General features: G+C 46.8%; 2 protein-coding genes across 3 annotated transcripts; both read right to left on the bottom strand.

Annotated features, from left to right (window-relative positions):
- Positions 1-261: 261 nt before the first annotated feature.
- mych (myelocytomatosis oncogene homolog) lies at positions 262-5903 on the bottom strand. Its single transcript, XM_037448036.2, has 3 exons — positions 5487-5903; positions 3457-4024; positions 262-2850 (listed from the first exon to the last, which is right to left on the bottom strand). Exons 2-3 carry the CDS (start codon positions 4007-4009, stop codon positions 2225-2227), a joined length of 1179 nt encoding a protein of 392 aa, XP_037303933.2. The 5' UTR covers positions 4010-4024; positions 5487-5903; the 3' UTR covers positions 262-2224.
- A 12297-nt stretch (positions 5904-18200) lies between these two features.
- On the bottom strand, positions 18201-21148 carry LOC119230127 (N-lysine methyltransferase KMT5A-like). 2 transcript variants are annotated; one of them, XR_005121681.2, is made up of 7 exons: positions 21017-21148; positions 20239-20358; positions 19857-20019; positions 19595-19787; positions 19277-19317; positions 19110-19193; positions 18201-18940 (listed from the first exon to the last, which is right to left on the bottom strand). XR_005121681.2 is itself a non-coding variant. In XM_037491139.2 (6 exons), the coding sequence occupies exons 2-6, from the start codon at positions 20348-20350 to the stop codon at positions 18905-18907; spliced, it is 588 nt and encodes a 195-aa protein (XP_037347036.2). In that variant the 5' UTR covers positions 20351-20358; positions 21017-21148; the 3' UTR covers positions 18201-18904. The 2 variants fall into 2 exon arrangements, 1 of the variants encoding a protein (XP_037347036.2); XM_037491139.2 differs by lacking the exon at positions 19277-19317.
- Positions 21149-23281: the final 2133 nt, after the last annotated feature.

Here is a 23281-nt window from a genome sequence, read left to right as displayed (position 1 = left end):
GGTGTTTAGATTTAATGGTAATTTTATAACGTTTCTCAGTAAACAAGGGTTTTGATTACCAAGTAGTTGAGCTGGTTTCCCCCACTATTTGTATAAACTAAAGCGTATATTAGATATAAGTCATTATTTTTTTTGAACTGGTTTTCATCAAGAGATTTGAAACTACAGTCTTAATATACAAGACTTCCCTGCAGTCTCTTCATATTTTTGTGTATATTCAATGCATGTGCGTGTGCAATTGAACCACAAAGACTAGCCAGCTCTCATTCATTCTTTAATTACATTGATATTTTTAAAAAGTGCTGCTTGGTAAAGAATGACATTTCTTTTAAATCCTCAAATTCCAAGAAAAAAAAAAAAAAAAGGCTAGAATAATTTATGATACGATAACAAAAATAAACATTTTCTTTGTAAAAAGAAAGTCTGTACAATATTTAAACTGATAAAAAGAAACAGTCCAGACTGCAGCCAAGTGGAGGTAGGTTTTTCCATGCGAAGAACAAAAATCAACCCAGCTGTCTCATTAAAACACTTCAAGTCCACAAAAAAAGTCTGGGGGAATCCCCCAAAGATGCTTAAGCTTCTTAAAAAATTAAATTTAAAAAACTGCAGAAGATGTTTCAACAAGACAGCGACATTAACAAACAGGAAAAGTCCTGAACAAGATGCATTTCAAGGCAGAACAGGTTCTAAAACTCCTCCACGGCGTCATCCTACCAACCAGCGCCTGTTCGGGTCGGAACAGGAAGAACTCCAGATTAAAAACACAAAATGAGCAAAATCAAGTTGCACATTGCATGACAAACAGCACATCAAATGGAGAACAGCTGCAATGAATGCTTTTGAGTAGAATGCTTGGTTTAAACCTGAACCCCATTATCAAGATTTCTTTTCTTTTTTTTTAAAGCTCAAAAGTTGGACTAAACCGCTCACACAGAACAGAATTATTATTATTTTTTTTTTTATATAATCAATTTTTTGGCAGCTCCTTGTCCATTTCAAAATGATTTTTTTGTTTATTTGGGCACAACGTGGGGCCTGTGAAAGAAGTCCCTCTTTTAAAAATTAAAAAAAATGAACCCCGCGGCCCTCGTTCATGCTCAAAACTAGTCTTCAAAGACTAAAATCATGCGACACATCTGCTTAGAAGGTAAAGAAAATGAACCTTTAATTGAATTACAAAATATTCACGATGATGTAACCTGCAATGTCACATGTTTTTGATGCCCGAGCGAGAATTTCACAAACCGATAAAGGTCCACTGACTGTTTAAAAAAGGGTCGTCCAATAGCAGATTAGACAATTGATTTGCATCTGAAGCTGGCCGCTGGTCGTTTGTGGCGTCCAACAAGTCAACCAAAAGCTTCGCCGGACTTTTGTCCCGACCTCGGGTGGTCGGCTCACATTCACACCTGAAATCTGCTTAATATGGCTACTGGTGACACGTGGAGTCACTTTTCAACTTGAAACAACAACAAAAAAAGTCTTTAAGAAAAACCTGGTGTGTAAATTACGGGCAGACACACATAAAACCTGATAGACTAGTGGGGGGGGGGGGGGGGGGGTCCGCCCCCCGAGGCCAAAGGCACACCGAAGAACACTTATGCAACCTGATCAAAAACATTAAAATGACATCCGATTTGGAATTGAACTGGAATCGAAAAAAAAGTGCAGTTGACCAAATAACGTCGAATCCGCCGGCCGACACCTGTCTGAGTGGAGGGATCAATGTTAGTATGGCTTTAAAAAGGCAATCCTGAAAGCACAGTATTCAAGTTTCATTCAACTACCAAACTGACGTGGCTTCCTGTTATTTGGTCGCTGTCATTTGGCACCCCAAAAGTAGCACAAAAAAGGAAAAAAAACAACAAAAACAACAACAACACATCCAGGTGGGATGACACAAAACAAGAATTTAAACCACAAAAGATTTCTTGCAGTGTGCGTTCAACCAAAAACAAAAACAACAGTCTACTAGCTCCATCCTTTAAAAAAACGCATCCTATTGTCTACCGATCGTCACCGAGGCAACGGGCGAGTCTCTGCATCCGGAGAAATGTCCTTGAAATGTCAAAACTGTGTGCGCTCGTCTTCGACACGCCGTCCTTTGTCCCCCGGCTCCACCCTCTCTTTGTACAAAGTCTCTTCTCTTAAAGCACCCCCACACACACGCACACAAACACACACACCCAACGTAGTCTCTCAAGTGTCTGTTGGACGTGTCTTAGCTGCGGAGCCGCTGCAGCATGTCCTTTAGCTCTTCCTGTTTGGCTCGCAGCTTGTCCCTCCGAGACTGCAGCCGGTGTCCCTCGTCCTCCAGGCCGTAGATGCAGTCCCGCGCCTTCTTCAGGATCACCACCTTGGACGCCTTGTCGTTGTTGGACAGCTCCGGCACGTTGTCTCGCAGGTGCACAAAGCAGTTCTTCAGCTCGTTGCGCCGCTGCCGCTCCATCACGTTGTGCGTCCGCCGCCTCTCCTCCTCGCCCTCAGTCTCCGCCGAGTTGCGGGACGAGCTGTGGTGGCCGCTGCTGCTGCTGCTACTGCGGTGGTGGTGGTGGTAACGCGACGAGGACGAGCTGCGGGAGGAGGAAGAGTGGCGGTGGTGATGGTGGTGGCGGCGGCGGTGAGACGACCAGTCGCTGACCCTCGAGCGCTTGGCGGAGGAGGGCGGCGGCGAGGGGGGACGCGGCGCGGCGTAGTTGTGCTGCTGCTGGATCTCGATGTTGTGGCGCTGGATGGCCCGCCGCTCCTCCTCCAGCTTCTGTTGACGGGCAGAGACGTCGGCCAACGGGGGCCGGGGGGAGGGGCTGGTGGAGCAGCGCACCACGGTGACCACGTCAATCTCCTCCTCTGTAAGAAAAGGGGAAACGAGGTCAGAGAGTGTGTGTGTGTGTGTGTGTGTAAACACACAAACGTGGGCGTGGCTCTCAGACAATGAGCAGGATAAACAGTGTGTGTGTGTGTGTGTTTGTTATTATCACTAAAACTGCCACTTCATTATTTACTTTAAAAGGTCCAGGACAATGTGTCATTTAGAAAAACTTACTCAATAAAATGCCCATAAAAATGTTGAGTAAGAGCAAAAATACAGTCGTGTTAAAGGGAGTCGGCTCTTCTCTCTGGTTGTCAGCCTGAGGGCTGCAGTCGGTAAAATGGCTCATTAAGAGTTAATAGATGGAGCCAAACGGTTACCGCTGAACATGAGTCACACAAACCAAACACCACCACCACCCCCCCGCCCTCTCCCTCCGGCGGTCGATTATCTCCCTTAAAGCCTCTCATCTACTCAGCGAGGGCGGCCCCGCCCACACACACCGCAAACACACGGTTGGAGCCGTAAAGAAAGGCTCCTGCAGATTAGGGGAAAGTGGGCGGGCAGCAACGGACCAACCCACGACGGGCCGCCGTGGTGAGCCCGACAGTCAACAGACGAAGGTTCTTGCACCCGGAACTCACCGGAGTCGCTGGACGAGAAGGTGGACAGCTCGCCGCCGGCGGAGCCGTAGTCCGACGTGGCCTCGCCGGGCTCCTCGGCCTCCATCAGGTTCTGGCAGTCCAGCGTGGAGCCGGCGATCTCCTCGAAGATGCTGGTGTTGATGTCCGAGAGCAGCGGGCTGGAGCCCAGCATCGTGGAGACCAGCTTCTCCTCCAGGCTCTTGTCGCCGTTCAGGCACCGCCACAGGCAGTCCTCGCCGCTCTCCTCCAGCGGCGAGCAGGGCAGGCTGAGCTCGCCGTCCTTCTCGCCGTCGGCGGCGGCGCCGGAATGGAAGAAGTCGCAGTTCCAGTTGAGCTGCATGTCGTGGTCCTCCAGCAGGATGTCAGAGACGTAGCTCAGCTGGTCCTCCTTGGACAGGGGCTTGCCGGCGCCCGGCCCGGCCTTCATGGGCGGGGACTGGGGGGGCGTCGGCAGCGACTGCAGGTCCTTCATCAGACTCTGGCAGAACTCGTCATCGAACAGCAGCGGCTCCGTGTACAGCCAGTCCTGAGACTGGGAGAAGCTTTGCAACATGTTTGCTGGCAGAATCTGGAGAATAAATGTAAAAAAATAAACTTGTGTGGTAAAGTTTTAAATCCAGAACCGGTGGCGATTTAAAGCTTCGGCGCAGTGAATCAGAGACACGATGCAGTGAAAGTTTAAACCAGTTCCTCCAGACTGACTCACACCAGCACCCGGGCAGTCTTTAATCTGTGTTTACATCACTGTGGCCCCGCCCCTCTCCTGGGGGGGGGGGGGCGTTATAAATCACTGGCATTTACAAACTCCATTCACCCAGTGACGTCACGGGAACAGCTGAGGGGGGACTTTACACCTCTTTCCCCACAATTTACATTTTCTTTTTCAACACCTGTAAGTGGAGCCTTGGCTACCTGCTGACATGGAAAACAAAAACCCTCCGAGTGGGGGGGCTTTTAGAGCCCCCCGAGAGGGGGGGGGGGGGGGGGGGGGCTGCTTAACACTTAAAAGCCTCCGCTTCCGTTTCACATGCATGAACCCACAGCCTCTCTGCAGGAGTATTGACTCTCACACACAACTTATTTAAATACCAACAGCTGCTTTGCACAAAGCCCAAAACCAACTTACGTAACTTTCTTTAAAAAATGTTTTTTAAAAGTATTACAACAACTAGGCTGAACACCAACTTCAATAAACCACGAATGCTCCATAAAAATATAACCAAACCGTGTAAAAGCCAAGTCAAACACACAAAAAAAGAAGAAAAAAAAGAAAAGAAGATTGAGTACATAACTTAAAACAGACCCGCGCAGCAGAGGGCAGTTCAGTCAGTCCTATGGAGACTTATGGTATGTGCGTGCACGTGCGTGCGCGCGCGTGGAGCCGGTCTGTGTCGGAGAACAAAGCAGCAGTGTGCGCGCTGCAGAAGAGCTTCTTCATTTAAAAAAAAAGAAAAAGAAAGAAGGCTTCTTTGGCACCACAGCCCGAACCAACCGGAGCCACGCCGCAGACCGGCAATGATCCATCTCCTGAACACCGCGTTCAAAGCGGCTCTTAAAACCCTGATAAAAACCCACACTATGAGCGTTTTGAGCGTGGATTCGCTGCGTCCGGTCGCATTGAGCATGGCCACCACACGCCGTAGAGGAAGACACTTTTTATTTTTTTTATAAAATAGATATTGCACAAATGTACTGAAAAACTCAACATTCGGTTAAAAACAAAAAAAAATGTCCATACCAGTTTAGTATTTCCGGGTTACAGATCGGAACACGCTCACCAAGAAAAGAGAGTACTGAAAGAGGTGAACGCGCACTACGCAGTGGGTCATTTAAACTCGACGTGGCTTCCACGTGAAGCCGGCAAAACGCATGTGTGCACATGTCGACATTTTAAACCGGCAACACGACGCGAGACAACAAGTAACACACAAAAGCTCAAACGAACAGACAGCCGCCGAGTTGAGTTTTTTTTTTGTTTCGTTAAAACAGCCACATGTGCAAGAAAAGAAGTCCGCGAGCAGCCGGCTTACCTTCAGCGGGGCTCTGCACGCGTAATTCAAGGAGAAGGGAAAAATGGCGGAATTGTCCAAAATATCCAAATAAAGTCCAGGGAGCGCGAAGGTTGATTGTAAGGGGGGGTTGTTGCAGGGTTATCAGCTCGGGAGGTATTTTCTGCGTGTGAAGTTAAAGTTGGAGCAGGGCAGCATGGTGTTTATATCCTGTCAGATTTATCCTGCGCGGAGGCAGACGCACAGTGGGTGTGGCCCGCCCGGCTCCCTCTGCTTATATGCTCGCTCCCGGTCGGGTGTCCTTCCGCCGCCGCTGAAAAACCGCGCCAAAACTGCAAAACGGGCAAACCGTCGCCGTCGGCGACCGGGGCCGTCGCCCGTTGATGGTTCGTCGGTTCCCACGGCGGTTGAGTCGTGGCGGAAAAAACCGAGAGCGACGCGAGCGTGTTTATTTTCGAAAAGTCTGGGGACTAGATTACGGGCGGAGGGATACGACACGCAAGGGGTCCGGGATTCCAGGAAAAACGATGGTGGGTAAAAAAAAAAAAGTTACGACAGAGCCCACGTGGATTGCGGGGAGATGCCGGGTGTCTCACTGCCCGTCTGCCTGTCTGTCTCTCAGACACGAAGCTCCGAGACAGCGCAGAGTTAAAATAAGTCATTTGGGTGCATGTGCGATTAAACAAAAAGAGGCCAAACGGCCATTAGCGTGGAATGTGGGGGGGTCGCGGCCGTGTTGGGTTTGGCTTCTTCTCCGGTTTGTAGGCGGCCGGCAGACAGACAGGCTTTTAAAGCCACGTTGTCCTCTCACTCGGACTCTTTTTCTTTTCCCACTCGGGGTTCCGCCATGTCCTCCTCCCGCTGACCACGAACTCAAATCTCAAACTGTCATCCACGCAGCTCGTGCAATCCTCCTTTCCATGTGTGCACTTATTAAAATATTTTAATGTATGGCATTCATGTTCTGTTAAAAGGGATGAATGAGCTCTCGATAACCGCAGCCCCCCCTCCCCCCCCCCCCCAGAGGAGCTCGTTGCATAACCGTACGCCGGTACACGTGATCTCTTTAACGGCGGAATGCGTGCATGTACATTTATGTGCTTTTATATCCACGTATGATTGCACGTGCCTTCGTGCATAAACACCTTTGAATACGCGCGCGTTTGTATTTCATACGGTTTCTCCACATGGATGGCCGGAGTCCGATAATTAACACATACATTAAACGTACTGTACAGTTACAACAGCTTCATTATTTAAAAATAAATAAAATGGTAGTAATGGACGCTTTTCGGGACAAAAGGCTGGTAAAGTAAAGCTAAAACTGCCTCCTCCCTTCAGTAACGATACATGTAAATAAACAGACCCTGCATGTTTATTGTTATTCCTGCATCACAGCCTTGCTGGAAGTCTCTCACATGGAAACTATCCTGAGAATAAGTGCTCCCCACATTTCTACAAACAGAGAGGCGGGGTGGGAGAGGACTGGGGGGGGGGTGATCCAACAAAGAAAAAATGAAATATATATGAAAGTCTGGTGCTCCACATTTGCAGGCCGTGCTGGTGTGTGTCTGGAGCAGCTGATTGTTTCTTTGTTGGATCATGCCTGCCCCCCCCCACCCCCCCTCACAGCAGCACAACGTTCTGCACACAAAGACAGGACCTGCATGTGGAAAAGTGGGTTAATGTGCCACCTGCTGGCAGACCGGCTGACCTGGTGTCAGCCGACAGGCCTCCTGGCCGGGGTTTATCCTCAGGGCTGACGGCCATCCGTCCTGTGGTTGCCCGTAAAAATAAATAAATAAAAAGTGTGTGTGTGTGTGTGTGTGGGGGGGGGGGGGCGGTCATCGTGAGAGCAGCTGATTTATTCATCATCACGCCCCTTTTAGTACGAGGATCCCAAAGCGGATCTCTGCGGATCACACAGGGCTGTGACAACAAAAACACCTCAACTGACAGGCTGATGCATAAAGTGTTAAAGTGACTCTCAACTTGTATACATGAATCAATATTTAACCCTCTGTCCTTAAACACCACCACGTTGCTTCATGTAAAGACGCCATCTTATTTCAGAAAGAGCGGAGATCACACAAGTCGCTGGACATGAAGACGTGGACATGGTAGGGGTTTGCCTTGAATGAAACGTTGGTGTGACTGTTTGATATAAAGGGCTGTGAGCCCCCTGTGAGGAACATCTCACACGCTGCTGCAGGCCTCGGGGCGAGCCGCCAAAGGCCCGCTCTCTCATTTGCAAAACGGGGCTCGTTTAAAGGTTGCGATGGCTCAGCTCGTCCTCCGGTTTTCTGTTTGGATGGTAAAAATGTCTGAATGGCGGGTGGGGGGGGGGGGTCAAAGCCCAACCCGCTGACTGACTGACCGACTGACTGGTTGACCGGCCCGGTGAACTACATGGCAGTAAGACAGCAAATAGTAAGCACAGCCTGAGCCCCGGAGGGTGGGGGGGGGGGGGGCAGCCTGGGAATGGGATTATGTGTGTGTGTGTGTGTGGGCCATCACTGTGATCTCCTCCTCCTTATTAGGACTCCTCATCCTGCAGCGTCTCCGCGCAGACAGACAGGCAGCAGCAGCCTGTCTGTCTGTCTGCCTGCTTTAATTAGCCAACAACAGCTACAGTATGAGCTCACACACACACACACACACACACACACACACACACATACACACACGCACATGTGCACGCGTATTACTAAAGCGGGAGCTTCTCAATCTCTGGTCTGAGGGCTGGTTTGGGGTCACTGGGTGCAGATGGAGTAACATTTGTGATTCAAACCTTGAGAATTATTCTTTTTTGGTATTTAGAGTTAGAGTTAGAGTTAGAGGTATTAGAGTATGAGTAAAAAAAAAGCTTAAGTTTCAGATGAAATGAATATGGCGGGAGTGAACTCATGTATATATCTCATGTCCCTGGAGTCACCGTGTATGCAAACAGGGCCAGGAGGCCGCTGCTCCTTCCCGTGTGACCCCAGAAGTCAATGTTGGTTCATTTAATGAACCAATGGCCGTCGTTGTTTCAACCCAAACTACAATCTGTTTCCAGACTAACTCTCTACCTTCCGCCCACCAAACCGGATCAAGTTGTTTCCTATGAGGAGTTTGAAAAAAGTCCCGTTCGCAACCATCACAATCTTGAAAAAACTTAGTGAATTAAAAAGCTGTCGTGAGTAAGCTTTTAATGATCAAATAAAGCTTTATTTAATCCCCTCGGTGCCTCACAATCGTTTGCTATCTGGGGACCGCAGCTCATTTGCATCACATTGCATCACCGCGCATGAATGTGTGAGCGGCTCACAGCAGGGGGAGGGGGGGGGGGGGGGTCCGCTCGTCGTCTCCATTTGTTTCACATGCAAACATGCGTGCACGGCGGGGGGCTGATGAGCATATTACGGGAGTCCTACGGCTCTTATGAGCCGCTCCTTTGTGAGCGACACTTTGAGCCTGGAAAGCTGTTGTTGTATGATATGCATTCTTATTGGAGGGAGGGGGAGGGGGGGGGGCAGAAATACCAGACCTCATGTATGAAGATAAAATAAAATTACTCTTCACAAAAGTTTATTCACCTATTTATGTTTCTTTTGCTGTTTCTTGAAAAACGTATGGCAATTATTTTTATTCAAGCCATTCCAGACACAGTGATTTTTGTGGGGCGGGGTTCAAGGGCCCCTCGCTAAAGGCTGCACACACGAGTGAAGCTTTGTTTATACTGGCGCTCGGCACCGGGCCTCCGCAGACGGCCCCCGCGCCCCCTTCAACATAAACGGAGCTTCATGAATCTCTTTGCATTATCCTGCAGAACTTCCCAGGCGAGAGGGAGGAACCGCCAACGCCAACGCAACTCACCAATATGGCCGCGGGTTTAAAGGCCGCTGCGCGGTTCTGCGTCTTTGTCCCGTATTTTCCTCCACAGCTTCGTGCACCCGTCCACCGGCAAACCGACGTGTGCGGAGATCTCCCTCCATGAACTGGAGGACAGCTCCAGAAAATCCCTGAGGACGATGAAAGCCACTTCTCAGAAGAAGTGATAAACCCGGTAGCAAGACGTTTTTTTTGTGGATGATCTTTTTTAAAAGGTTTGCTATCCCAAATGGTCAAAAACTTCACAGCTATCTGCAAGTTAGGAGGTTGTAATCTCACAAAGTGGAGCAGCAAAGGCCGTGAGGTGCTACATGAAATTACAGAAGCACATAGATCCAAGAACTTCAAGGACAGGGATAAATGACCAGTTCAAAGGGCCCTTGGACTACATTGGTGCATGGAGACGGACACCTTCACGTGCAAGACGTGGGATGTTATCCGTGATCGGTTTCCGTCTACGATCCTTTGGGTTTCATCGCTTTCACGTTTCCAGCCACGATAATTCTGCGAGACCTGTGTCACTTGGAGTGTGGTTGAGATGGATCCGATACCCCAAACAGCTCAACGGAAATGGAACAAATGGCTAGAAGATCATGAACGTGTGGAAAGCTTCACGGTCAGTAGATGCTACGGAACGGTTACACGCGTCAGGTTGCAAAACGGTAAGAATCAGGCCCATGTTGCATTGGTACTTGGAGAAGCTCCACTAGAACAAGTGACCATCCCTCGGGTGGAGCTCACAGCTGCTACTCTTCCTGTTAAAGTGGATGCTAAGTTCAGAGCTACAGCTTCCTCTGGAAAAGCCACAATTTCTGGACCGACAGTACATCTGTACTAAAATATCTAAAATAAGAGGACAAAGGGTTTCAAATAGAATATCCGCTATTAGAGAAGCATCACAAGGGTCACACTGGAGACACTCCTACCAGCAGATGATGCTTCAAGGGGATTACAAATGGCAGATGTACCCGCTGAAAGAGTCGTTCCAGATCTCCCCCCCCCCCATTCACCAAATATTGGTGCGGATCACTTTGATTCCAATCGATGCAAAGAAAGCACTGATTGTCAAGTGACCAAAGCCATGTGCCGAGTGGTTAAACACAGCCTTCAGGTGGCCAAACACAATACTGATCCCTTGTAGACACACCAATCAGTTTCAAGCACTACGAAATGCAGCAGGTTCATCTTTCTTCAACAAAAATGGGAGGAATGAGCGTTCCCAGAGGAGGAGGCCAGATCCAGCAGACACTGAATATCATTAGTCACAGTGGTAGTTTACTCTAACTTCTAAATAAACAAATAAATAAATATATATATATATCTATCAGGCTGACTTCTAAAGGACAACTCTCCGGCTCTAAGGGAGAGGAAATAGAGTGAAAATAGAACGAGAGGGAAGTTTTCTATCATAATTGCCGGTCACTAAGGTCCCAGAGAGGCTCATCCTCCTCTTCCCTTCATTCCTCTGAAATTACAGCTCTCAGAGCATCACCACATGATCTCACCAAAGTGTGTAATGACAGACCTACACACACACACACACACACAGCGGTGCAGGGATGTTGTTCTAATGCTCCATGTAACCAAACAAAAGCCAGGAGGTCACGTGTGGGGTCACAGGGAGAGCCGGTGCCAAGGTACGCGCAGCTTCCAGCGTTTGGAGGTGCAGCTAATGAGGCTCTACTTTATTGTGCAATAATGTACATTATTGATAAGATAAAGTACCGCCTCAAGTCCCTTATTGCTTTTATAACACGGTTACCAGTGAAATTATAAATGGTGAGTAAATAGCTGCCTTTCAGCTCAAAACAGTTGTAGCTACCAAACGTTGTGTATCACATTTCATCAGTCTAGAGGAAAAATAGTCCCCGTACGTGCATGTAAACAGCATCGGGTCCCGCCCCATCTCATTCATACACATCGCTCATGACGTCCGCCTTAATTGTCCGTTTGTGAGAGCTCGCATTGCCTCAAAACGGCAAATCAGAAATGTTGTGTGTTGGATTCCAAATTCCTGGATTTAGAAAAATGAAACTTGAAACCAAATTCCAACACTTACTCTTTTTTTTCTTCCAGACGTAACATTTTCGACCTTATGGTGGAAGTGTCGGAACTCCTCATTGCACCCAGAAGGGAAAAAAAGGACATTGCAACAAAAACACCAAACGGAGGCCGACCTCCAGCCGCTGGTTTTAACGGCTTCTGTGGTTTCGGGTGGAGTTTTTGTGCTTCGAGGACTTCCATCGATGCAACCGTCCGCAGGAGAGAAAGGAGGAGGAAGAGCAGCCATGGGGCATTCTGGGAACAGCCTTCATGTGGTGTGTGTGTGAATGCGTATGTGTGTGTGTGTGTGTGTGTGTGTGGCTCGGCATGCTTGGTGGTAGTCATCAAAGGGAGTAACCACAGCTTTGCCAGGAACATTTAAAAGAGCATCCTGTTGCACTTTCTCCAGGGCTTTGTGTGTGTGTGTGTGTGTGTGTGTGTGTGTGTGTGTGTGTGTGTGTGTGTGTGTGTGTGTGTGTAATGTCCTTGTGAGGACCAAACGCCCCTAAAGACTCCTTAAACATAGAAAGTGTTAGAAAATAACCCCCAAGTTGTGCAGAAGACCTTCGTTGGAGACCTCGGGTGAAATACGGAGTGATGTCACTTGTGGGTCTTTTAAACCATTATCTGAGTTAGTTCCCAAATACTCCTTTACGTTCTAATTAACGCTCGCCCACACAAACTGTGAAGCAGCGTCTGTTTTTGTCTGTTGTTTTGACAGGTAGGTGAGGTTGGGAGAAGGTCACCACGGCGATGGACAAGACACGGTGACATTCGCTACAAAATAGTTCAGACATGTATGAATAATAAAAGTCTAAAACAAATGCATCTATAAACACAAATATCCATAGAGTATATTTAGAATAAAAGCAGTCAGCATCATTTGACTTTTAAGTTCATGTAATGTCTTTTTTAGGTAAAGCGCCATCTGCTAACATGAATAGTCACATGATCTATAAGCTGTGTCTACATACACACATTTACACAAACACACACATATACATAGAGAGAGATAGACAGCATATTGCTTGAGTGCTTTATTAAAGAGTTTGGAATCGTCTTATAGTCAATTCTAAGCATGTTTTAGGTTTATTAAGTGACGGGTCGAAGACAAAGTTACAAATGACTCTTGTGATATTACAATAACCTTTGTAAAATGTATTTATATATAAATATATATTCATTGTACAATGGAACGTTTTTTCATTTATGGATTGTAGAAGTCTAAATTTGATGTAACAGCAGCTTTAAACAGATTGAGGACAAAAATATGTTTTTTTACTTACTGTAAAAATGACATTGTGTTACTAATGGCAGCATTCTTACCCCCCTGCTAAGGTACAGTTTCATGTGTTTTCAACTGAAGGGAAATCAGTTTGCTTGTGTGTGTGTGTGTGTGTGTGTGTGTGTGTGTGTGTAATCAGTTGCCTGCTGTGTCAGGACAGATAAGTGAATCCTGACTGACAATCAATGGAAAACAGAAGCAGACTGTTCATCCCAGAGTGCTATCAGAAACAACGCACTGCAGTCCTGATACACACACACACACACACACAAAACACTACACACTACACATCGCACACACAAGCTCATTGATAAGAAAGCTGGTTGTATTATGCAACATGTGAGTATCTGATCACACACCAACATACACTATCACTTGACTCCACAGACATTTCACTTCCTCCTCACACATACACCCACACACACACACACACACACACACACACACAGTTATCAGGATGACTGAAACTCTTGACTTCTGTTTGTGTAGAGAAACGTTAGAGAAAGTGGTCTTTCCTGGAAACACACACACCACATGCACACACACACACACACACACACACAGTAACAGCACATCAATGAACCGTATATGACTGGTACACACGTGTGTGTGTGTGTGTGTGTGTGAGTGTGAGTGAGTGAATTACCAAGCTTCTGCTTTCTCAGCTACACATGTAACCATGGTAACCACAAAGGCGTCTTGCCAGCGGCTGGATGTCCCGAAGAAAGAAAGAAATTCACGGCTCACAAGACGAAGCCTCCCTGGTTAAGGCCACACTGGTGCGTTTTTTTGGCCGCCGCACTGTTGCCAGGCGACGTGTAATCGACCGGCAGGCCCTAGTCGATCGATACCAATCGGCGGAGGCTGCAGCTCGATCCGGTGCAGAGTGAAATAACGACGCTAAAGGATACTTCTATGGGACTCCTCTGGTCCCATAGAAGTCTATGAGAAAATGACTCTACTTCTATTGATCTATTTGCTCAGTAAACATTGTAAACAGGAGTTTATGGTCAATCTCTAGTCTATCTTAGTAAATGATGGTCCGATTCGGAGTCAAACAGACCGTAAAGCTTCAGGGTCACCTCAGAGGCCGCGCTGTCCCTTTAAGAGCCGGGAGGAAGCTGCTGTGTTCATGTTACTATCACACTCCATGTACACATCGGGCAGATCTTTATCGGCATTACTTTTGAGTGAAAAAAAACATCTATAAATTGCTACTGTTGCAACAAAGTGTCGATTGCTGCAATGTTAGTGAGTTGGGCAACGAGGGTTGAATGGGTCAGTTACGTTTAGATAAGGGGTTTTACTTTAGAGATATTATTACATAAAACATATATGAGGCTGTAGCTATTAAATATAGCATATGATAATGTTTGACGTATGTTTTTACAGAGCTTTATGAAGTCAATGAAGATGAGATATGAGTCGACATTTAACTGCAGTTGGTGGCATTGAGCCTGATGCTAACGGCAATGAGCTAACTAGTTAGCATCATGCTGTTGTTCAGCAGGCATCTTGCTCATATGAGGAGGAGGATTAAGGGAATATCACCTTTTCCTATATGAAGTTATACAGTATATATAAATATATGAAGTATTAAGTTTTTAATTCACTTGACTTTAAACTAGAATCTGTATGGCGCTTTGAAGCTACATGCCATCATTCACGTGCCACCTGCTCATCAGGAGCAGCTTGAGACATCTTAAAAAGTAGGAAGATTCACCCTCAGGGCACCATGAATGCGTGCACCCAATGTGCCCGCCCATACATCCAATATGAATAGAATGTGGAAGATATTTTACATGTCAAAAACCCAAATGTCAAGTTCATGGTCTGACTGGACGCCAAGACGCGGGACCACCAAGGTCCTTCGAATGACACTCATGAATGACGAGAGATCTGAGGCTGACACACACACACACACACACACACACAGACACACAGACACACACCACTTCTCCATTCAGTTCGCCAGAAACCTGCTCATTCATGCAACAGGAAAGGCAGGAAGAGGAAGAGGCCTCCATCGCCCCTATAGCGCCCCGCTCTCTCTTCCCCTCTTCCTCTTTCTGCCGTAATAATAGAAAGGAATCTCACGTTCTGGACCACGAGCGTTGCGAGTGTTCTTGTTTCTTCTTCAAAAAAAGTGCGAGAAACTATGCAGGGCAAAAATACTTACTATATGCGTCCCAATTTGGTTGGTTTGAGAATGCCACATTGACTATATAAGAAGTGGAGGTAGTTACTGCAGAGTCACCCCTTTGTTTTATGAACTGCAGTTTTGAAGCCTTGGGTTCTGTATTTTCGCCATCTGGGTCTTTGGGACGAGAAGTGACACAAGCTTAATAATAGGATTGATTGAAGAGGTTGAGTTTGTAGGGCAAAAAGATGAGCGCCAGGGTAGCGGCCTGTCAATCATATGGTAGCCCCGCCCTGAAGCACGCTCTACTTTATGGTCTGTTTGACTCTAAATGGGCCATAATTCACTAAATGGACATTAAGCTGTATTGAAGAAAACTTGAAACTAGAGATTGAGATCATAAACTCGTGTTTACAATGTTTACTGAGGGAATAAATCCAGAGAGAAGCAGAAGTCATCTTCCCCGTAGCGGCATCACTGCACGTGAATCGTTTTAATGCAAGATGTCCACAGGGGAATGTTTGTCATATTTGTGTGGTTTATTGATTGTGTGTTTGAAGACAGAAGCCGACGAGCGGCTCGTGCTTTCTGCCGGGTCCCCGGTACCCCCCCCCCCCCCACGGTACAGTCACACATTAACAAAACACACTGTGCTATTGAGCCGCAGTTAATCCCTCGCAGGCCTGCAAACACACAACCACAGACGCTCCTTTGTGCGACCCGAACACCCGTTCAGCCCCGGGAACAACCCCCCCCCCCAGTGGCTCATCACATGCCCTTTTCTCCAGTCGCTTCTTTTATTATATTTATTTATATTTAAGCTTGAGGACATTTTAATGTCACGATCGAGTGAGGACACTTTTTGCCTGTTTTTTGTGTTGTCGTACTCGTGGACTATGAAGACGGCACACGGACCCCACCGCCGACATCGACACATCTTCCCCTATTGTGGAGGCCAGAGCCGACCTGTTGACATGTGCCAAACCCACGCACCCAGAAGACACGGAGCCACGTCAAGTCCAATGTGACTCCCCTTTCAGCTCCGGTTTGGTCTCCACCACCTCCTGGGGGGGACGTATCTGTCTCTTCAGCTGCTAACGTTCCACTCTCTTACCTATTCTCTAAGCCGCGTGGAGCTTGGTTCTATGGAGCAAAAAAAACACCCGAAAGACACAAAAACCCTGCGACGACCTGCTAAGCCTTGAGATTTGGGAGAAAATCCCCTGTGAATTTGTCACCTTGCGTCAAAAGCTTTTGGCTTTTCCCACCGTTGTTTTTTACTTGTTGTGAATGATTTGAAAGACACGTTCACAGCGTGTAGATGAAGCTTCTCTGAAATGAATGCATATTAACTGGTTAAAAATATAGAGGCTCCAGAGTGCATATAAGGTGACGACAGAGAGGTCTGTCACCGGCCCGCTTGGCCGGGAACCAACCCAATGGGAGGGCGGGTCCAGCGTCTCACATGTGGACCACTGTGGACAGACAGGCCGCCTCAGGACAAGCACGCTTTCTGGAGTTGGCAGCTCCTCGACGTTCCCGACGTTCCCTGAAAGCTAAATTCTAGGAACTGCAGGAGGAGGAAACATGGCGGGAGATCAGGGCTAGCGTGGTGGAGTGGTGTAACCAGAGGACTTTATTTTTAGGACTACCAGAAGAAAGAGACAGAGAGGCACAAATAAAGTCACTCATCTTCATTTGTTTCTGAGGATTTAAACATTTGATCATTTTAGCAGATTGTCCCGATTTTTTCAGGGCTTCAGATTTCCGCTCCGTCTCATAGTGAGGGGGCCAGAAAGGAGACGCAGTGGAAAACAGATAACGGATTAAGCACATGAAGTGATCAGATGTTATCGTCCTCGTACAAAGCTTCATGCCACATATTAGGAAAGGTTACTCCTAATTGTCCGGCAAAGAAAGGACTGTACAAAGTTAATCATTTTTCAACCTTGTTTTTCTGTGTCTCACCCACAGCCTTCAAATAAAAACGTGCCGTAGTGATGGCAGGTGGGTTACGATCGTTGCCATGGAGATTTTGTTTGCAACCAGTGAACAGTTTTAGAGAGAGGCGTGACGTAGTGACCTGTCAATCACGAAAAGCCCCACCCTAATGTGTTCCCTGCTTAATTTGACACTAAATGGACCTAAATCGTCAAAAATGAGCATCATGCTGTATTGAGGACGACTTGACACTAGAGACTGTGCGTTGACTGGAGACCTAACACGGCATGTTGTGCATCCAGAGGGAGGTCGATTTCATGGCCAGCATCACAGGAGGAATGACCACATTAAGCAGTGTCTGTTTTTGAAGTTTGGGTACCTCCCTTATCTTGAATTACTGCCTTTAAGCACAATGGCGGGAAAACGTGTCCAACACCAGCGTGTGCCAACGAAGACGAACACACCCTCCCCCCACAGGCCGCTGGAACAGAGCGCTGTCTTTTGGACACTCGTCTCCTTTCGCCATATTTGGCGGCAAACCGTTGCTGCTGCTGCTTCAACCACACACACACACACACATACACACACACACACACACAGAACAGGGACTGAACCCAAGAACCCTTCTCCTCCTTCTTCAGGTTCACTGGGTGATCTTATTGGACAGTTGCTCGGCGGGAGCTGTCATTGTGTGTCCCCCCCCCGGGCGCGGTGCCCGCGTCACTCAGCCGCTCCACATCGTGTCCACCTTTAAAAAAAAAATCTTTAATGAGAATATTAAAAAATAAAAAATTCTGGAGGGAAAAGCTCTTTGATGGCAGGTTTCCTCGCGGGTAAACGCTTCAGCAGAGATGGCGCCAACGCCGCCGGTCACCCCCCCCCGTCCCCTGCTCCACGTGGACCGGCCTTTAGAATGAAATGTGTGGCTGCGTCATCACGCAACGCAGCCAGGACGAAATACAACACTCGCTCTATTTCGGGAAAGGAATGTGCGGCTGCAGCTGCCGAGACCTAAATAAAAGGAATATGGGTCAGAGGTCGTCATATGTGCCACACCTGATTTCCTAGACAGATGTCCTCAGTCACCATCTTACATTACAGATGTTCACCGCTCAAATCAAGGACCCAGTTTTACTTTTAGCAACTATTGATCTTTGTTACGGATACAAGGATCTTAATTTGTTCGTTAAGACAAGAAGGCCTCGATCTTGTAAAGATACAATTTAACAGGATAAAACATTGATGGTTGGGCTAAAAAAACTATGTATGTATGTATGTATGTATGTATGTATGTATGTATTAACAACAGTGACTTGCAGCAATCATTCAAAACAACACTGTCTTTATTCACTTATTCCAACAATACAGTTTCTACACACTTTTAGTCACTCGTCCTATTCTCCCATCACGCAGCCATTACCGCAGACACAGCGGGGGGGGGGGGGGGGGGGTTGATCAATGTGAATCGTGAATCACGTGAAATGAACCACCCTGTGCTACCGGCGAGGATCCAGTGAGAGCTGAAGGGGCCCTTTGATTCTGTAAGAGTTTCACATCTGCATCCAGGTCTGATAATGGGATATGGACCGTGCTGCTGGAGACCACCATATACAGAGCTCTTTAAACTACCCCCCTCCCCCCTCCGCGCAAATCAACTGACGTGGCGCCCTAACAGCTGTAAGAGGGGGAGAACAGAAAGCTGGAGGGATTTAAAAGGGGTGTTCCAACAAAACAAAAGATAAAAAGTCATTATATCTTTACTTCCATACTTCAAACTTTTAACAGGTACGGTTGTTGTTGGTTTTTTAACACGCATATATACAAAGAGTAAATATAAAGGCAAATGAAATAATGACTCAGGTGGTTTTTGTCCGCTCTGAGCTGATGTAGAAACATGACGATCAGCTCCGCCTCTGGGGGAGTGGGGGGGCGCTAAACACACACTTCTGAAATCCTGTCGGCACCACCAGCTGTTCCCAATTTGCCCCGTGCAGAGCGCTGCTCCGGTCAATCCGTCTGAGCGCGCCTCCAAATCTCCCCAGGCCGTTTGACGCAGTGTCTTGCGGGTGTTGGTTCGTTTTGCCACCGAAGGCCGCTACGCACCGAATGCTCCTCGAAGGAGAGGTTGTCCTCCAGCTCACTCAGTTTGTGACGGGATCACCACATCAGGTCTGAGTCACTAGAATCCTTCTCCTGAGGGAACAGAGGATAGTTGTCAGAATGATCATCTGAACCAGAAACATCTGACTCTCCGACTTTAAGGGGGGGGGTTGTAATGTTATAAAAACATTCACTATTAACTTTTTACTTCACAAGAGTACAAATCACATCAATATTTCTCTACATTACAAGTGGTGCTGACCGTTTGGTTTTGGGGCCTCCTCCGCTGTGGGGCAGAATCCGACTCGTCTTCGGCGAGGTCAACTTCAGAGTCAGAACTCAGAGTCTGGAGTATCCAAGAGAAAAAAGTTTAGAATATGCAACAGGTAAAAACCAGGGCCAGACGATGCTGAAAAAAGATATCTATACCATATTTTCATTGGAAGACGATGTTCTGGTCCATCCGATTCCTATAGAATTTGAATTTGTCAAGTTCAATTTGTCAGTTAATCATATCAATAACTCTTACTCTGAGGGGAAAATAACTATATGGTAAAAACACCACGATGGTGAAAAAGAACATGCTGCTGCTATGTAGTACACTACACGTGGACATGTAAGGTTTATAAAAATAGTAGTTATTACCAGCTGCATTAATTAAATATGCCTGTATCATCACTGCATCATTCTGCCGTTTAGATTTAGGCAAATAGGCATCATTAATAAAGGTTTCACCAATACACTGACCTGTTTCCTCCATGGATAGTATTTTCCATCATATTCATAAGTTATCTCTTCCCCGACAGCGATGTCCCTCAGAGCAAAGAGAAAGAGGTGTGGCTTTCCATCGGTGATGACCTTCTTCATCTTGCAGTTGGGATGGTAACGGTCATCGTTGACCAGTCGTCCCAGGCTGCCATCTTCTTGAGCTGCATCAACACTGGAATAGCAGCGGATACTTAGCAGATGTCTATAGTTACTAACTCTGTGTCATTGTAAGTTTTCTTACCACCATGCCTTTTCTCGGCAGTAGAAATCAAACATGAAGACCGAGCATCTGGCGTGATAGATCGATTTTCTCCTCTGAGATTCTTCAGAGCTTATTAACACCCCTCTATATTCCACCACAAAGTCTCCCTTTTGGAAAGGAGCCTTGGCAAACACGCCTCGACCTGGTGAACGCAAACACGGATGCATCATCATCGCCGCTGCAAGTAGCAAACGTTATTTTAACACAATAACCACAGGACATTATTAGAACAATGGGATCCCACTTTGTGTGGTTCGTCCTGGGCGTCGTCCTATCATTGGGGGCCATTGATCAGCACCGCATTCCAACAACGACAACAGTTGTCAGAAGTTAAATTAAATTGTTTTTTAAACACACGTACCTTTAAAGGAGTTGATGTACTTTACTTCCAATTCCGCATTCTTATCGAGGCCCTTGGCCGCATAATCGATGGCGTCCCATACCGGAAGCAGCCTGGACCTACGGGCAGCCATCGCTTATCCTGGGGTCAAACAATGTAACGCAGCTTTTAAATTCTACACGTCCCTTTTATTTCTAGAAATGGTATACTTCAGAAGCAGCGTCGATAAATCAACCCTGCAAAACTGTCTAATTCATCTGCAGACGGCGGTAGGTAACGGAACTGCGCATGCGCCAGTAAAATGGCTGCCAAGTCCACTTTTACGTTCACCGTTAACACATTAAGCACAAAACGCACTAACGTGCTCGTTTTCGTTTGAGAGCAGATAAAAGCCACTGGGTCACATTCAGTTTTTTTGTTAAAACACAATGCCATTAACTCAACTTTGACCGGAAGTTGTTGTTATAGATTCAGAAAACCGTTAGCTAACAAGCTATGTTAGCTAACGTTACCTAGCATAACAAGGCTCTTGTTTTGAGAATAATGTTAATTAAATAAGCGACGAGCGAACCGGTGGACAAAATTAACGTTCTTCTTCAAGACAGTATTGCGTGAAAGCGTATTCCGAATTCGCGTTCATTTTAATTTCTATAATTAGCGTTAAAGATCATTTTAATGTAACATAGCGTTACATGGTTCGAATTCAGGTAGCGTGCGTGATAAAATACTGGATTCAAATGCCATCCAATCCGTCTCAAAGCACAGAAATGCATCAAACCGTAATGTGGTGATTTCTTACCTTTTTGTGTAACACAAGCCTTATTGTCGTCAGTCGCGACCAACGCGCGGGAGCCCAACGGCTTCTTCCCCAAAGACGGTATTAACGGTACTTTCCACGTTGTAGCGTCCGTATGTTAAACCAAGGAGCGATTGTTTTGCGTTGTGGGCCCGCCCTGTAGGGGTTGACTCACCTGAGGTACTGTGGGTCCGCCCACCAGGTGTGTCACTGTTTACCTATCCAGCCAACCCAATCCGTCCGTAAAGCACGATATTTATTCACGTAACGTCACAGACACTTATTTTTTAATATCGATTACCAATATATCCCTCAACACATGTATGTTATTGTTTTACTATAATCATTTTTGCAATAACATTTTCTCTTCCTGCCAAGTAACACTAAGTAACATTAGGTTGTATTATACATTTCTAATGTCTTCTATTAGCCTAGCCAGCTGTTAGTAAGCTACCAGGGGCTAGTTGCTGCGAATCACTAAGTTTAGCTGCATTAGAACAAACAAACAACGTGTGACAATATAGAACACATGGCAGGCTATTTCCCTGGTGATAAAACCATAATTTCCTGTGTCTTTGTCATTGTTTTTATGCCAGAGATAGATGGTTGGCTAGCTAATTACCAGTGGATTTGTTTTTAGCGACGATGCTAACTTTACAGGACCATACTTTGACCTTGGAGGTCCTGGCTTAGAGTCTCCACCATATTGTGGGGACGCATCCCAATGATTGTCCTTACATGCTTCGGACCACATAATAAACACATTCATATGAAGGTTCATTGGATGTCTATAGATTAATCTGAATCCACAATGGGACAGTCCAGACCCCCATCCCCCGTGAGCCCATCCACCAGACCACCAGATCCCTTTCCTCCAACTCAGCAGGGAAGGAGCCTAGCTCTCTCAACCCCCCCCATCACAATTTCAACAGGTTGTTTAAAAGTCACTCTCCGGTGCAAGCAGACATTTTTAACACCTCCCTGGAGACGACCATTCGTCCCCACCCCCCAAAAAACCCATTGAGTGCAGGCCCGCCACCCTGACCTCTGTGGGTATGAAGTCGCTTTAGCACCTTGTCCCCGTCCCACATCAAAACCTTCACCGACACTCCCTGTGACCCCCTGCAGTGCAGCATGTCAATATGGCCTCTATATGGTGTGTGTGTGTTCCTCTAAGGAAATGCATTGCTTTAAAAAAAGAAAGAAGAGAGAGCTAAAGGTGTGTTTTGAGCAGCTGAAAATAGGTCAATGACCTTTTATCTCTAATAAACATTTTTCAACCGATTGAGTGATCATTTTATCACTTTGTTCGCTGGGCAGATTTCACCAGAGTCGGCCCCAGGAGCCAGATTACACGCTTCAGAGTATTTATTTTCTCAATCTTTAATTAACCACACAGCTGAGTCAGTTTAGAGGTGTGACCAACAGACACACTTACACCCCCCCCCCCCTCCTCCTCCTCCCCCCAAAAACACTCACACAGCCCCTGACACTAAACAAGCCCACCTCTGTGTTTGTTTGTGAAGCTCATAACAATCAATGCCTCGTCAAAGCGTCCACATCCCAAGACACAAAGTAAAGTGTTGTGGTGACTTTTCAAGGGTTTGTGACATTGTTGGATTCCCAGACTGCTTTGTGGGCAGAGAGCCCACGTATGGCTTGGGTTATAAATACAGACTACGGTATAGCTGCATCGTACACATGGCAATAAGAACAGGTTGCAGCTGTGGACAACATGTCGGTCTCCGCCCTCGGTGCCACACACGAGGGCCGTTTTTTCCTTTTTAAATTTCAAGATGTTTGTCGTGGAACTCGTTAAAAAAACCCCCGGGCCCGTGAAGTGGATCCGATGATGTGAAGGAAACACGGGTAACAGAGACATTTCTTGCTCTACAGTTTGGATATCAACGTGACATTTCACAGCACTGGCGCTCGGTTAAAGGTCTTTCGCGTTGGCAGAGGGGGAGAGGAACTTTTGGTCGGCATTCTTTAAGCAGGAAATGAAGCTTTGTCCCCATTTCGGGAGATTTCATGGTCAGATTTAGAAGTGTGGCCAGAGACAAACGTCGTACTGAACAACGGAGGCAGCCATGTGGGTTGTGAGGGCATTTTTTAAATCAACTTCCTGCTTTCCAGAAGAGGGGCTTTCGTCTATTATTAAATGCACGTTTAGTTTGTCTCTTTTTTTTTGCAGTTTGTCTCATCACTCGTGATCAGCCTCCACTTCTTCTTTTCTTCATGTCGGTCTACCATCTTTCTTTGGCCTTC

This window comes from Pungitius pungitius, chromosome 8 (assembly GCF_949316345.1).
Source record: "Pungitius pungitius chromosome 8, fPunPun2.1, whole genome shotgun sequence".
Classification (NCBI taxonomy): Eukaryota; Metazoa; Chordata; class Actinopteri; order Perciformes; family Gasterosteidae; genus Pungitius; species Pungitius pungitius.
The sequence above is the reverse complement of the archived record's forward strand: the minus strand, read 5'-3'. Positions and strand labels throughout refer to the sequence as shown.